The sequence below is a fragment of the Sphaeramia orbicularis genome, chromosome 16 (genome assembly GCF_902148855.1).
Source record: "Sphaeramia orbicularis chromosome 16, fSphaOr1.1, whole genome shotgun sequence".
Taxonomy (NCBI): domain Eukaryota; kingdom Metazoa; phylum Chordata; class Actinopteri; order Kurtiformes; family Apogonidae; genus Sphaeramia; species Sphaeramia orbicularis.
The window spans coordinates 35,062,965-35,077,649 of NC_043972.1; the positions used below are offsets into that span (position 1 = coordinate 35,062,965).

At 36.8% G+C, this 14,685-nt stretch overlaps 1 protein-coding gene across 2 annotated transcripts; it reads right to left on the reverse strand.

Annotated features, from left to right (window-relative positions):
• Positions 1 to 3,659: 3,659 nt before the first annotated feature.
• s100w (S100 calcium binding protein W) lies at positions 3,660 to 4,775 on the reverse strand. 2 transcript variants are annotated; one of them, XM_030158333.1, is made up of 3 exons: positions 4,639 to 4,775; positions 4,168 to 4,309; positions 3,660 to 4,039 (listed from the first exon to the last, which is right to left on the reverse strand). In XM_030158333.1, exons 2-3 carry the CDS (start codon positions 4,306 to 4,308, stop codon positions 3,860 to 3,862), a joined length of 321 nt encoding a protein of 106 aa, XP_030014193.1. In that variant the 5' UTR covers position 4,309; positions 4,639 to 4,775; the 3' UTR covers positions 3,660 to 3,859. The 2 variants fall into 2 exon arrangements, with proteins under 2 accessions (XP_030014193.1, XP_030014194.1); XM_030158334.1 differs by having other exon boundaries at positions 4,168 to 4,343; positions 4,639 to 4,715.
• Between the last annotated feature and the right edge of the window lie 9,910 nt (positions 4,776 to 14,685).

Consider the following 14,685-nt stretch of genomic DNA (forward strand, 5'->3'; position numbering starts at 1 on the left):
AAGAAAAAGTGATATCAGGAAGGGAATCAAAGTAAAGAAAATAACAAACAACACAATATTTTAAATCCACTATACTTACTTACCAAACAAAGAAAAAGAAAAAAAACAAACAAAATATATCACTCTTACCTAAACCCCTAACTCAATAAAAAGGAGAAAACTTGAATAAAGAAAAGATTCCCACCTTTCAGCTCTATTAACAAAGAATAGCTCTCCAAACAAAACTACTTGCTGGTCAGTTGAGGGGGGTGGGAGGACAGGAGTCCACAGGAACTAGTTTGAGTCAACCTCATATCTTTCCGCTCACTGCTGAGGGAAACCAATCATCAGACAGCGTTCCAGCATCACACCTGCGATCCATTCCCATTCAATGTATCTCCTACAAAGAGAGAGGGAGAAAGAAAAACACACCCGTACCTATGACCCTAGAAGGAAAATCTCGGCTTGGTCAGCCTTACCAAATACAACCATCACTAACAGATTATCACTGATAAAACTAACCCTTAAAAGTATCAACAGGTCTGAATGAAAGAAGGACTGAATGACCTGTGACTGTAAATAACAACTGAAGTGAGGCTATGGGAATGAATAAATATGGCAAATTTAGGAATTAAATGAAAATGTGCTTTCAGACCAGTTACTCATACTAATAGATAATGTGGTGCAGCACAATAGAAACAGCAGTACAGGCCAATACTAAAGGTGCTGTCGATCCAGGGGATGCCACAATTAGGGGAAGGAAAAAACCAGTAATTTTGACTAATATTCATACTAAAACGAGTTGGTATTATTAATTCTTAATATGAAAAATAAGCCCATAGTAAGTTAACATTCCCATATGCTTTATCATACTGCAGGTATTGCTTGTTTGCATTCTGCTATCACCATTTCACTATAATGGCAAAAAAGTTGAATCTTATCTAATCTGAAAATCCCACCCCTGCAAATGTTTGGCCATCTATAGATATCTCCACTTTAACATCAACTGCTTCTCCTGTCCCTGCCACCTCAGAAGAGCCCAGTGATGCAGCATCAGAAATGAAGGTTGCAGCAACAGAGCCTGCTGACTGCCATGTCCTCTGAGTGATAAGATACACAGAGAACTAGTTCACAGAGGTCCATTTCAATGGAAAAACAGCTTCACATTCCCTCAGCAAATGGATGGACAAAGGTGTCAACATGAGTATTTCAACAGACTCAGAAGAAGCTGGCTTATGTTCTCTAAAAAGGTGATGGCTTACACTAATTCCGTTTCAAAATGTTTTCCATGAGAGATTAAAAGTAGGGAAGGCTAAAGGACCAGAAAAATGTAAGGCACTGGTTCAAGACATACGAGGAAAGACATGGATGACAGTTTGGTCATGGTGTAGATCGTCATTCTAGTCAGTGTAGTATTTAGAATGGACCACTAGAGGTCTCTGTACAACTGCTTTTTGTAAGATAATCACAGTGTGCAATTTATACTGTGGAAACTATGTGTGTTGCTCCAAAGATGCAGCTGTAAGAGCCGATACTTTGTAGTAAATCAGATGAGCTGGCTCCCATCGAGTCAGAGGCAGCTCCCCACTTTTTTTTCCCCTTTTGCTGCTCAGCTCTCGCTCTCAGTGGCTCATTTCTGCTCATGGCAGAACTTTGTTTCTATTGAGCAGTTTTGTGGACATGGGACATGGGACAAGATCAGATCTTATCTCGAGGAACCCCTCATCCAATGAGCAGAAGACCCACTGTGACTGGTGTCAGGCCAAGGCCTCACTCTTCTCATGCCCAGTAAAGGTGATGGAGGGTAGACTGTATTGTGGTAACATCCATTCCTTCTGAGGGAATATTATCGAAAACAGGGAAGACACTCACAGATTGAAGGAATCGCATCAGGCCATCCAAGCTAAGACATCTGTTTTTTCTCAATACCAACCTGACCTGAGGAGATTTATACTGTTTGGTTACTTCGTTTGCTTCTGTTTTGGCTCTGCTTCTGTTCTGGTTCTGTTGTGTGGATTTGTTTGCAGTGTGTTGATCATTTGTTACTGTGCAATTAAAAGTTTGATTAAAATATTAAACAAAAGTAAGAATACTTTTGTGACAGAACAAATGCACAAAATTAGGTAATTATAAGGCTTCGAATAAAAACACTGAAAGCAAAAGGGTTTATCAACACACAAACCCTTCATATTTGCCAGTTTAGGCTAAAATTTGACGCCAAAAATGATACTCAATTAAGAGCCACTTGGGAGCTGAAAGAGACAGCTCTTGTTTGGGAGCTATGTTAAAAGAGCTTGTGGTGTTATTGTATTAGTTTAGTGTGCAAATACTAATAAGACTACAGTATGACTACAGCCAGGGTCTGATGAGGTCATAGGCAGCTGGGGCTGCTGGGGGTTACCTGGTATTCTGGGGCTGAATGTGGAGACTCAAAAAATAAACATCCTCACTTTTGCTGCAGTTAGACTCATGTTTATATGTCATTCAGTGACACGACAGAACTCTGAAAAAACTTCCCATCACTGGAGGAAACTGCAGTTATTTGAATCCTGTTGTAATTGTTACATGAGTACTGGGTTCTTTCATTTCTTATTTTGTGCCGTGTCTTATTTATATTATTTTATATCACTTGTTTACTGTTTTTATTTTTGTGGGTAGTTAAATGTTATATTTTGTGCAGGCTATTTATATTGCATTTTTACATTTTTGTGTTTATGTATTTCTAACTTATTCTTTTTTGTGTTGACTGTTTTAATTTGCAGCTTGTTTTCTTGAAATAAAAGAAACTGTCAATGACAAAACTACTACTACTCATTTTTTTATGTGAGTATATGTATATTGGCAATGGGATTTACTGCTATGCAGGGGATGTCCCATCAAACCTTGATTCGGGGGCCAAATTGGTTAGGGCTGGGACTGTTGTGCTGTATCTAATTTTTTTCAGAGCAATAACTGCCCTGATCTCAAAAAGTAGCTGTCTCTGGGGAAGAATCCTTTAAAAATTGTTGAACTGGATCCAGATCCAGAACCTTGCCAGGATAGCGGTATGGGACAGACCTACCTTGTCCACAAATATTCAACTTGAAATGTGCCATCATTTTTTGTGCACAGATGGGCAGAGCCAACGGCAAAAATTAGCACTCATTCTTACTTTATTGTAGTATCCTTAATGGTCAGTGGCTAAAACCTGCATAAGATGTCAGAACTGTGCAGATGTTTTATGTAGCCAGTGAATAGTTTCTTTACATTGCTGTGTGTAGGAGATGAGTGCAGGTAAAAGACAAACCACTCAACCTTAGTGACCATAAACACTTTTCAGATAGGAAGGACCCAAATGAATAGAAATATAAGTGTACTATATAAATATTTGTTTCTTTATTGACTGGTGTGTTATGAATTAAAATTTTGAAGATGGGTTAAAAAAATAAAGTAGTTTCATAGTTTCAAATGACTATTGGGACCAGTTGAAACATGAAGAGGATGTGAATCAATAGAGCAGAATGCACAAGACATTTCCAGGCATGAAACACTGCCAGCACTATGTGCACTGGAGCACATAGCGAGTGATGTCTGCTGAATGTTTGATGAGCTGATGGTGGTTTCCATTCAAAACAAAAGGCACTAAATACTATTGGACATGCAGTGTTTGAGTAATTGATAAACAGACAAAGCAGACCATGTGGAATCACACAGATTTTATTTTCCAGTGCCAAATGAACAGTTTGAAAACCAACTGATAGAACAAAGTCACACAACATATAACATCTAACCAGTAGATTTTCCTGTCATGGTAAGTCACATATATTTATATATCTATACCATATGTATTAAATACAGAATGAGGGAACAAACATTTAAAATTGTTAGTAGCTCATCTGTTTCAGTCTTCTTGGTCTTCTTTGCCCTTGGATTTCTTGCCACCCTTGCCTCTCTTTGACTGGTAGTAGCATTTGGCCAGGACACACACACACTTGCAAAACTCTCGGAAGTTCACCTCACCATCATGGTTCTTGTCCAGCAACTCCATGGCCTCTTCAATGTCCCCTGCACTGATTTTGTCCTGTAGAACACATTCTCACAGTTACACTATGAAATACAATTATGGTACCATGAGAGGCTGGTCAATCTGTGAAAAATGTGTCAAAATATGTGAAATATGTGTAAAATAACAAAGGATGCGTTTCTCACTTTTAGCTCGGGATTTTGTATTTCTTTTTCCAACACTCTCTTCAGCTCTTCCTTGTTTAACTGACCTTTTTTGCCTTCGTCATCAGCATACTCCATAAATACCTCAACAATGGAGATGATGGCAGAATCCAGACGAGCCATGCTTGAGGTGAAAAAGGTTATAATTGAGTTATTCACTGAAAAAAAGGAAACACAATCTGAATGACAAACTAACATTTGCACATTTGTATCACTGTAGAAGCTATGTAGTTCCACCTCAGAAAATGACTTTAGAAATGTCAGTTACAAACATATGTTGCAGACTAATTTTAGAGTTCATAGAGTTCCAAATAAACACTATATGGAGCTGACAAAAATATCATTAAATCACTACCCTGTTTTTCCAGCTTTTTATACTTGGTATCTAGTTTTATCTTCCACATTCTCTTTGCCTAAAAACTCCCTCCATATCTTGCTTTCCTCAATACTCACCTTAGTAGACTTCACGTAAATCAGATGAAGAGAGATGTATCACCAGCCTGGTCCCAAGTGTGACTGATGCCAGTTTGAGAGAAAAGGCCGTTCTTAAAGAGCACACACCCACAGTGAGGATACAACCACAGGCACACACACACACACACACACACACACACACACACACACACACGCACACACACACCAGTAGTGATTCATGCCTGGGAAATGTGCTCTGCTCCACCCAAAAACTAGTTTTACCACCTCAAGCTGTTGAAACACTAGGAACCTAAATAAAATATTTATTACTGCTCAGTTGTTGGATTGTGTAGACAAAATGCATTCAATTAACACTGCGTTCAAGCTGATACGTGTTCACTGGTACATACAGTCCCACACATCACTGAGGAGCTGCTCAGTGAAGCCTTGTGTAGAGAAAAAAAACATGAGTGGAAAACTACTGTCATAGATGGGACTGTGCCATTTGAAAATATGAGTAAAACATTTCGTCATTCATAGCAGTTTTTGATGTCTTTTCTTTACCCTAAAAGCTGGCCTCTGAACAGTTGAGACATGTATATAATATATTGTTGTTGTTTTTTTATTTTATTGGAATAATGTTGAAAAGTTTAGACCAGACTAGGGATGGATGGCTGCATAGATAGATAGATAGATAGATAGATAGATAGATAGATAGATAGATAGATAGATAGATAGATAGATAGATAGATAGATAGATAGATAGATAGACAGACAGACAGACAGACAGACAGACAGACAGACAGACAGACTTACTTACTTACTTACTTACTTACTTACTTACTTTCTGGATCTGAGTCTATGCAGTTAATGCTGCATTAACAGCACAATGAGGAGCAGTTGGTAAATTTAGCTAGTCTGAGTATCTGTGAAGGTTCTTATTTTCTTGTCAAGTGAAATAAATAAACTCAGTAGGGCTGTAACTCCTCTGGATTCCAAGTGCTGCTTTGTCAGGGTCTTGGTTGTGTGTTTGCACATGTTTAGGTCTGACACCATTTCTCATTCATCCTCCTCAGTTATTATGTAACTCAACCACCGTTTTTCCGTTCTTAAATTTCAACCTGGCATTTGCTCCTGCCCTTCCTCTCTCTTACCCCCTGCCAAGTCCCTTATATAGATTAGTTTTAACAGGTCAGAGCAAGCTTCTCATCACTTTGGACATATTACTTTCACTTATCGGATACTATCAGATTCTCTTTGCAGGGGAGGGATTGAAAATAGAGACGAAGGACTGTGTTAACTTAATTACAAAAAAGTTCATCTTTCTTTCATTGCCAGAAGGAGGGAAGGCTACTGTGTCACTATTGGAGAGGATTGGTACATCAGTATTGCATGAAACCTGTGTATATTGTAATATAGTCATTTTTATTGTTTAGAAACACAACTTTGACCAAACCCCCCCCCCTCAAAAAAAACATGTGTGCAACCCCCAATTCCAAAACAAAGGGATGTTGTATAACATGTAAGTAAAACCAGAGTGGAATGATTTGCAAATGTCATAAACCCATGTTTTATTCACAATTGAAGGAGAACATATCAGATATTTACACTGAGAAAAAAAAGGGTATTTTGAATTTGATGGCAGTAATGCATTGGAGCTAAAGGAACAACCTGATAGGAGTGATCCCTTCCATGATAACAATGCAGTCTGTCATAAGGCAACAACAGATGCAAAAACCTACACAGCCAAAAAGTAGTTAAATTAATTCTTGAAATGACTAAACTCCTGAACAGATTGTGGATGTAGTAGCAGGTTTCTCTACATTCTTTAATATTTTGGTTTGAACAAAACAAACTTAGGGTACTTAGCAAGGTTATATGTCTTATATGCAGTGTTTATTTTGCAAATAACAACACAATGGTGTCTGTTGGAGTTAGAAGACAGTGGAAAATGTTGAGTCATTTTGTGTATTAAACAGCTTTGTTGAACTCAGCTCTTCCTGGTCATAGGTCAGATTCAGTGTCTGTCTCTTCTGTAATAAAGAGCTGCTGTAACTAACAAACCCTTGTCTATGAACACATTTGGGATCATGCACTCAGAAAATCTTAAAATAAACCAAAAATTATTTTTAAACATGTCAGTATTTTTGTCATATTCCTGACTTCTTTATTACATGGCTGTGGTATAAGACAAATAATGCACAATGAATAAAGTGATACTAACACTGGTGCAAGACTCAGTTTGACTTGGACTTGAGCAGATGTCATAAAAGAACTCTTCATCCTGCAGCCTATCGCAATTATTAAAAATCAGCACATTTGGAGAAATAAGGTTTTCGCTGTACAGGATTAAGTGCTGTTGAGCAGTATTTGTCTCTTTAGATCAGGGGCGGGCAATTAAGTGTCCTATGGGGCCACATTAGAAACTTTGACAGTTGTTAAGGGCCGGATCAATACACTTGCAGTTCTCCTTAATATATATCTCTCTCTATATATATATACTTTACTATAATACAAAAACAGTAAATGCAACAATACAACAATAAAATGAAAATGTGGAGCACAGAATACAACTATTTAATGAATATTCGCAAAAAGACTTTTGAAAATGTGCAAAACCAGCTCCACATTAACTTTACATGAAAAACTATGAATGCATCCAGCTTTGTTTGTTGGCATATCACAGTTCCTTTTCTTTTTCTTTACCTCCGACTTCAGTAAAGGAATACTTTCAAGTCCATGTCTTGTTAAAAACTCTGCATTCGGAATCAGTCGTTCTTTTTTTTTGCTATTAGCTGACATCTCCATGAGCTGAAACTGACCAAAAAAACCAATCAGTGCATAAGCCTTATGCAAGTACAGAAAGTATGTGTGAAAAAAAAAAAACGGTAAATTAGCAGATCCTTCAAAATAAAAGCAGTGGCATTGTATTGGTTACGTCTGTTATGATGATATATATTTGCAGTGACTTTTAATTTGCCAATGACCTCATGTGGGCCAGTTAGGGTCAGCTCTCGGGCCGCATGTGGCCCCCGGGCCTTACAATGCCCGGGTCTGCTTTAGATGGAGGACAAGTATGAGGTAGTGTAAAATACAGGAAGTATGTACAGTACTGCAGTAAAAATAATTAAATACTTAATTACATTTGACCACTGTCATAACTGTAAACGATTTAGGTGGCTGTCTGGTTTAGTTTAGTTTTGGTATAATATATACAGTAACAGTAACTTCTGTTTTCACTATGGAGTCATTTAGATCTGGAGCCTGACAAAAGACAACAACATTCTTCTGGAGGGAGTATATTAAAAAGTTAATCCTTTGCTGTCCATTTTGAGGATTTATGAATAATGGCTAAACTTTTCATGTAGAATCAATCATTGGAAATTCAAATGACTCACTTGCTTGACTTGTACAGTGACTTGTTTTGCTTGATTTTCACCACAGACACATAAAACATGAAGCTTAAGCCTAAAGACGTCTGCTGTCAAGTTTCACACTGCCATTATCTGTTTTGTATGATGTCTGGTATGTTGTGCATCAACCTGTTCCTAACTTATTGGAGAGAGCTGAGTGTAACATGTACACAAAAGCAGTTAATCTGCAAATGTTGTATGAAAACTGGAGAGGTTTAACTAACTGACTTTGGAACATTTCCTACCTGTGACCTTTACTCATCTAATGTTATAGCATGGATGTCAAACTCATTTTAGTTCAGGGGCCACATATACTGCCCAATTTAACCTCAAGAGGGAATAGAAAAGAGAATAACTTAATAAATAATGAAAAATCCAGTTTTTTCTCTTTGTTTCAGTGCAAAAAAAGGTAAAAATCTCAGTATGAAAGTTATTCTTTCACAAAAAATGTGAATAACCTGAAGTTTCTTCAGGAAAAACAGATGCAATTTTAACAATGTTTTGCCTCAGCTTATCACTTACACATGTGCTTTACAACTTACTGATCGCAGTAGATCTACAAATGCACAAAACATTCAGTAACAGGTAACTGGAACTGAAAAACATAGCTTTTAACTTTAAAACAACATGTTAAGACTCAACGACACCCTTGAGTGTTAATGTCTTCTGTGTAATTTTTTCACTCTGCAAATTCATCCAGTGGGCCAGACTGAACCCTTTGGATGGCCGTATGTGGCCCTATGTTTAACACCCCTTGTTTGGAGTTTGTTCATGAAAAGTAGTCAGCATTATTTTTCCTTCCATCCTTTGAAACTAAAAGTAATGAAGGTAAGTAGGAGGAGGTGAGTCACTTTAGTGACATCTAGTGGAAAATGTAAGACACTACATCTAATTGTTAATGTTAAGTTACATCCACTTCACCAAGTAACTTAACAGCAATTCATGAATCCATATCCTGGGAGGATATTTAAAGACTCAAAGAGCTTTTTTTTTTTTTTTTTTTTTTTTATAGTACACATGTTGTTGTATTTTTTAGTGTATTAACAGCATAGTGGAATTAGTCTGTGTGATATGATCAATAAAGGGGTGAGGAGCTTCAGTCTGAGATGTTTCATCTACTTTCTCTTTCTGATTCAAATATACAGAATATAAGAATATAAGACATACATGAGGTGGACAGAGTGTATTTTGCTAAGATTGACGAATTATTTATATTTTACAGTATGATAAAATAAAATTGTTACTGTTTCTGTTTGGATCGAGGGAATTGCTGGTCCTTTATGTTGGTATCTTTCCAGCTTCAAATCCATTTGTTTACTTTTTATTGTATATTATTTTACTCAAAGATCTTAACCTGAAATTGATGTGATGCAAATATATTATATTTGATGCACTCCAGGACCAAACATTAGAAAATAAATAGAAAACCAGATGAAAGCTGTTAGATTCAGTCAGAAATGTTGCAATAGTTTGGTTTGTTCTGTCTGTAGAGAAACAGGATCTGGATTATGATGGTGAAAAGACAGTTCTTTAATTTGCTCTTTTTCTCCAATGTATTCTTCTTCTGTAGATTCATTCATTCATTCATTCATTCATCTTCTGAACCCACTTTATCCTAATTCAGGTCACAGCGTTGCTGGAGCCTATCCCAGCTACTTATGGGCGAAGGTGGGGTGCACCCTGGACGAGTTGCCAGTTTATCACAGGGCTGACACATAGAGACAAATAACCAATCACTCTCACATTCACACCTATGGGCAATTTAGATTAACCAATTTTCTGCAGATTCAGTTTACAGTAAATTTAACACCCCCTAAAGGCAAGGCTGATGATCATTTAAATAGCTTTTTTCCCCTGTTGTCGCCTTAAAATTTAATTTCAAAAGCATTTCAGAAGTTATTTATATAGCACCGAATCATAACAAAACTTATCTCACGACACTTTACATATAGAGCTGGTCAAAACCAGACTCTCCTATGGAGTCAGAGCGCAAATGTCCAATTAATATGGCATAACATCTATATTTATTTACTAAATCCTCAAATCTGATGATATAGCCTATTCTTACTGTGGTGTGTGAGTCCTGTTATTAATTTTCTGCAAAATGCCCAGTCTTTGCAGAAATCTCCTAGTCTGTGAATAAAAACTAATTTCTTGTCTATAAATGTGAGAGGGGGTCGTATTTTAATCTTTTCAAAGCCTTCTAGTGCATTATATGATCTAGTGCATTATGCAGTTGAACTGAAATCTTATAATTCAAGCTGCAATTCTGCAATGCATTTCACTGAGTCAGTCCCTTTACTGTCCCTTTATTATTGTCCCTTATGGTCATTTTCACAGATTCTGTACAGAGATATGAAAGACTTTAAATATTTTGGTACATACCAGAGAACAACACTCACAAAACACACCACATTCACATCAGTGATGACACATGAGTAGATCATGCAGTTTTGTTTTCAGGCCTTACATGGCAATAGAACTCCAACCTAGTGCAAAATGTAGCAACACATAATCAGGTCATTCACATAATGCAAAATTCCCTACTGATTTCGTGCTGTCATAGTCATGGAGGCATTTGTACTGCCTTTAATTTACAATGTGACTTTGCATTTACAGATTTTTTCTTGAGTAAAGTATTTGAAGCTTTTAAAAGAGAATTTTTTTCCTTACAAAATACATTTCGAACCTGTTGCTCCACTGCAGTACTGACAGTTATACCCACAGATAAGAATGTAATGATGTCCCTGCTTTATATCACCCATTAAGAATACACCAACTGTTATTTATCATTTAACACAGCAAATAAAGTGTGTTTTCTGAGAGCTGTTTGTATCAGCATTAAGGAACAAGGGCTGATTCAAGGAGATTAGATCACCAGATTTACCTGGTTTATTTAGTAAAGTCTGACTTAGTTCAATTCCATGCAGTAAATTTAATGTGACTTATTAAACTTTACAAATCCTAGTCTAAAAATGTAAACTAGAAAATCAACATATTTAACTCATAACTTATTAAATGATATAAGATACAGACCTACATGTGCTCAATTATTTGATAACCTATACAATATCAAATGTTTAGTCTTATGCCATATACATTAAGTCTCAATCTAAATGATCTCACTGTAAATTATGCAGAAACGATGTTGATCTATGTGCATCTATCTTCAAATTATTGTCTGTTTTTCCTGGAAGTAACCATGTTTAAAATGTATTTGTTAACATATTGGTTAATGCATTTAATACAGTATCAATATAGAACATGTTTTAAGTTGAGATACATATTTTGTAGTATGTTTTAATGAGTCAGTGTTGAAGGACTTATTGAGTTCCCTTTACAGGGTAACATAGTTGACAGGTATAGTTGACATTTTTGCTGTTTTCAAGTCTAAAATCAACATTAACACCACATGGGATATTTACAGAAATATTCTTCTAAATATCATATATACAATTGAGTAAAATTTAAATTGAAAGTTATTTATAAAGATATTGTAGTAACACTGTTGACATAAGAGCGCAATAAATACACACTTGACTCACACACTACTTTATATTAAATAACTAAGAAAGAGGAGGAAGAACATATGTTGGAGTCTTGCCATTGTTTTCTTCAGGATGAAATGACATCATGTGGAGCAGGTCATGTGATTTGGAATTAACACACTTCCTTGACAGGTGTTTTTGTACTGCGTAACTTAGTTGAAAGTGATTTCTCAGACACAGATACAATTTATTATTTTCTATATAAAATTTGATATATTGCCAAAAAAGAAATATCTGTCATGATTATGTCAACTTAATAAAAAAAAAAAAACACCATCAAAACAATTTTTGAATAAGTTCATTTTATTATTGTTTAGCTAATTAGAAGGTGTTTTTTATTAATACTTGGAGGGCTATTTAGTAGACATTTTACTATAGCTAGTCATTAATTAGGGGTCTTGTTCACGAGTGAGGGAAGGATGGAGCGTGAAATTGACAGACAGATTGGTGCAGCGTCTGCAGTGATGCAGTTGCTGTATCGGTTGGTTGGGGTGAAGAAGGAGCTGAGCCGAAAGGCGAAGCTCTCGATTTACCGATCAATCTGCAATCCTACCCTCACATATGGTCATGAGCTTTGGGTCATGACTGAAAGGACAAGATCCCGGATACAAGCGGTCGAAATGAGCTTCCTCTATAGGGTGGCTGGGTGCACCCTTAGGGATAGGGTGAGGAGCTCAGTCACCAGGGAAGAGCTCAGAGTAGAGCCGCTGCTCCTCCACATCAAGAAGGGCCAGCTGAGGTGGCTCGGGCATCTGTTTCGGATGCCTCCCAGACACCTCCCTGGGGAGGTGTTCCGGGCATGTCCCACTGGAAGGAGACCTCGGGGAAGACCTAGGACATGTTGGAGAGACTATGTCTCTTGGCTGGCCTGGGAATACTTTGGGGTCCCCCTGGAAGTGCTGGAGGAGGTGTCTGGGGAGAGGGAAGTCTGGGCATCCCTGCTTAGACTGTTACCCCCGCGACCCATCCCCAGATAAGCAGCAGACAATGGATGGATGGATAGTCATTAATTAATTATTTCTTAATCATTTATTAATGAGTGATTGTTTCCATAATTAAAAAATTATGGAATCTTTAAAGACATGATCTTAATGAACATAAAATACATTATTATTATTATTATTATTATTATTATTATTATTATTATTATTATTATCATTATTTTAACTTTTAATAAAGATGTATGCAAGATATATCCCATGGACTTCAAAAGTCCCTTAATTATATATTGACCCGTCTATAAATACAGACCTCAACCCATGTATTAGCCTTTGTCCGTCTTTTTATTGATGAGGGAGCTGTCATAGTGCAAGGAGCATCTGACAGACTTAATTAAAAGTATTATAGTGTGAGCTCACCTTTGTATAGCAACCATTAGTTGTTATACCAAACAGGGCCTCATCTTGCAGCCTTTTAGTGGGTATTCTTAAACTCAAAAACTTCACTCAGAACATTAAGGTTTTCCTACACTCACATTTATGAAAAAACTAAACTGATAAATGTAACAGTGAACATGATCAACCAGAACTAAACATAACACTGATAACAGTTGAGTTTATAACTTCATTGACCACTCTAGAAAAGTGGATCTGTGAGCTGTGACTGACCTCTAGAGGCTGCTTTAAGAATAATGCACACCCACAACTGAGTCTGTGTTAAATTAACCTGATTGTGTGACTGTGGACTGACTTTGGGCTCTGATTCGTTAGGTTCGTTGAGATCAGGTGGTGGGCTTTAGACCCTGCTTTTACGGAAAAGTCCTCAGGTGGTGGTAGCAGAACAAATGCAGAATCCACCCTGGATTATCTGTAGTCATTTGATAAATGCAATTTACCAAGGAACAGGCTTCTGTTGTGTACTTTCATCTTCAACCCATGAAGACCCAGTGCTACTTTTGTGCCAGTTTCCAAATGATTTTTTACAGAGTTAACCCATAAAGACCCAAACAGCCACTGGTGACTTAATCATCTATATGCAAACTGTTTAACATTTATTGATCCACTACTTCTGCCAATACATGTAAATAATTGGTGTAAAATACAGTTTGTCATCTTTTCGTGGTCATCAGATATGACCCATTTGGACATTCAGAGGCTCTGTAGTGAACGTGGAAACACCGTCATCTTCTCCAACACTGATTCACCAGTAAAACCTATGGAGTTTCATAAATGACAGTGGATGGAGATACTTGGTTTATATCCAATTATTGATATCTCTGCCGAAAAAGGTCACTTTTTCTTTGGTTTTCTCTGTTTCTGATATAGCAACCCTCAACTTAAATCTGAGGTTTTACATCTACATGATCATTAAATTAAATATAGGAAAACACCTGATTTTCACTGAAAAAAGCAAAATACAGAGGTTAATATTATAATAAATGGTGATAGACCACTTAAAGGTAAAATCTAGAAAAAATTCATTTGAGAACTGCCACAAAAATAGCACTGGGTCTTTATGGGTTAAAGCTCTGAGTAACTTCAAAGGTTATTAAATGAGAAACAGAGAAAACTGAAGAAAAAGTGACTTTTTCTGCAAAATCTGTCATTAACTGAATATAAACCAAGTGTATCCATCCGCTGTCATTGATCCAACTCCATGGGTTTCACTGGTGAATCAATGTTGTAGAAGATGACGATGTTTCCACGGTAACTATGGAGCCTATGAACGTCCAAATGGGTCATATCTGATGGCCAAGAAAAGATGACAAACTGCATTTTACACCAGTTATTTATATGAATTGATGGGATTAGTAGATCAACAGGTATTAAACAGTTTAGATCAGTAGATAATTTTGGTCACCAGTGGTTGTTTGGGTCCTTATGGGTTAATATTAAACAAACAAAAAACTGACACATCCAAATTTTTGTATGTGAAAGTTGTATCTCTAGACGTGACAGTTTCAGATGTAATTTTCATCAGTTTTGTAGCTGGGTAAAGTTAAAGAACCATGTTTCCAAGCTTCACAGATGTTCTGCATGAACAATTTTTGGTTGTGTTGAGGTATGTGTGACAGGATAAAGGTATTTGATGAGGTTGCAACACAGGACTGTATGCATTTAAGGGAAAACATAAGGAAAGAGACCTGCCAATGCCATATCTGAGGAAACACACTCAATCCCAGCACA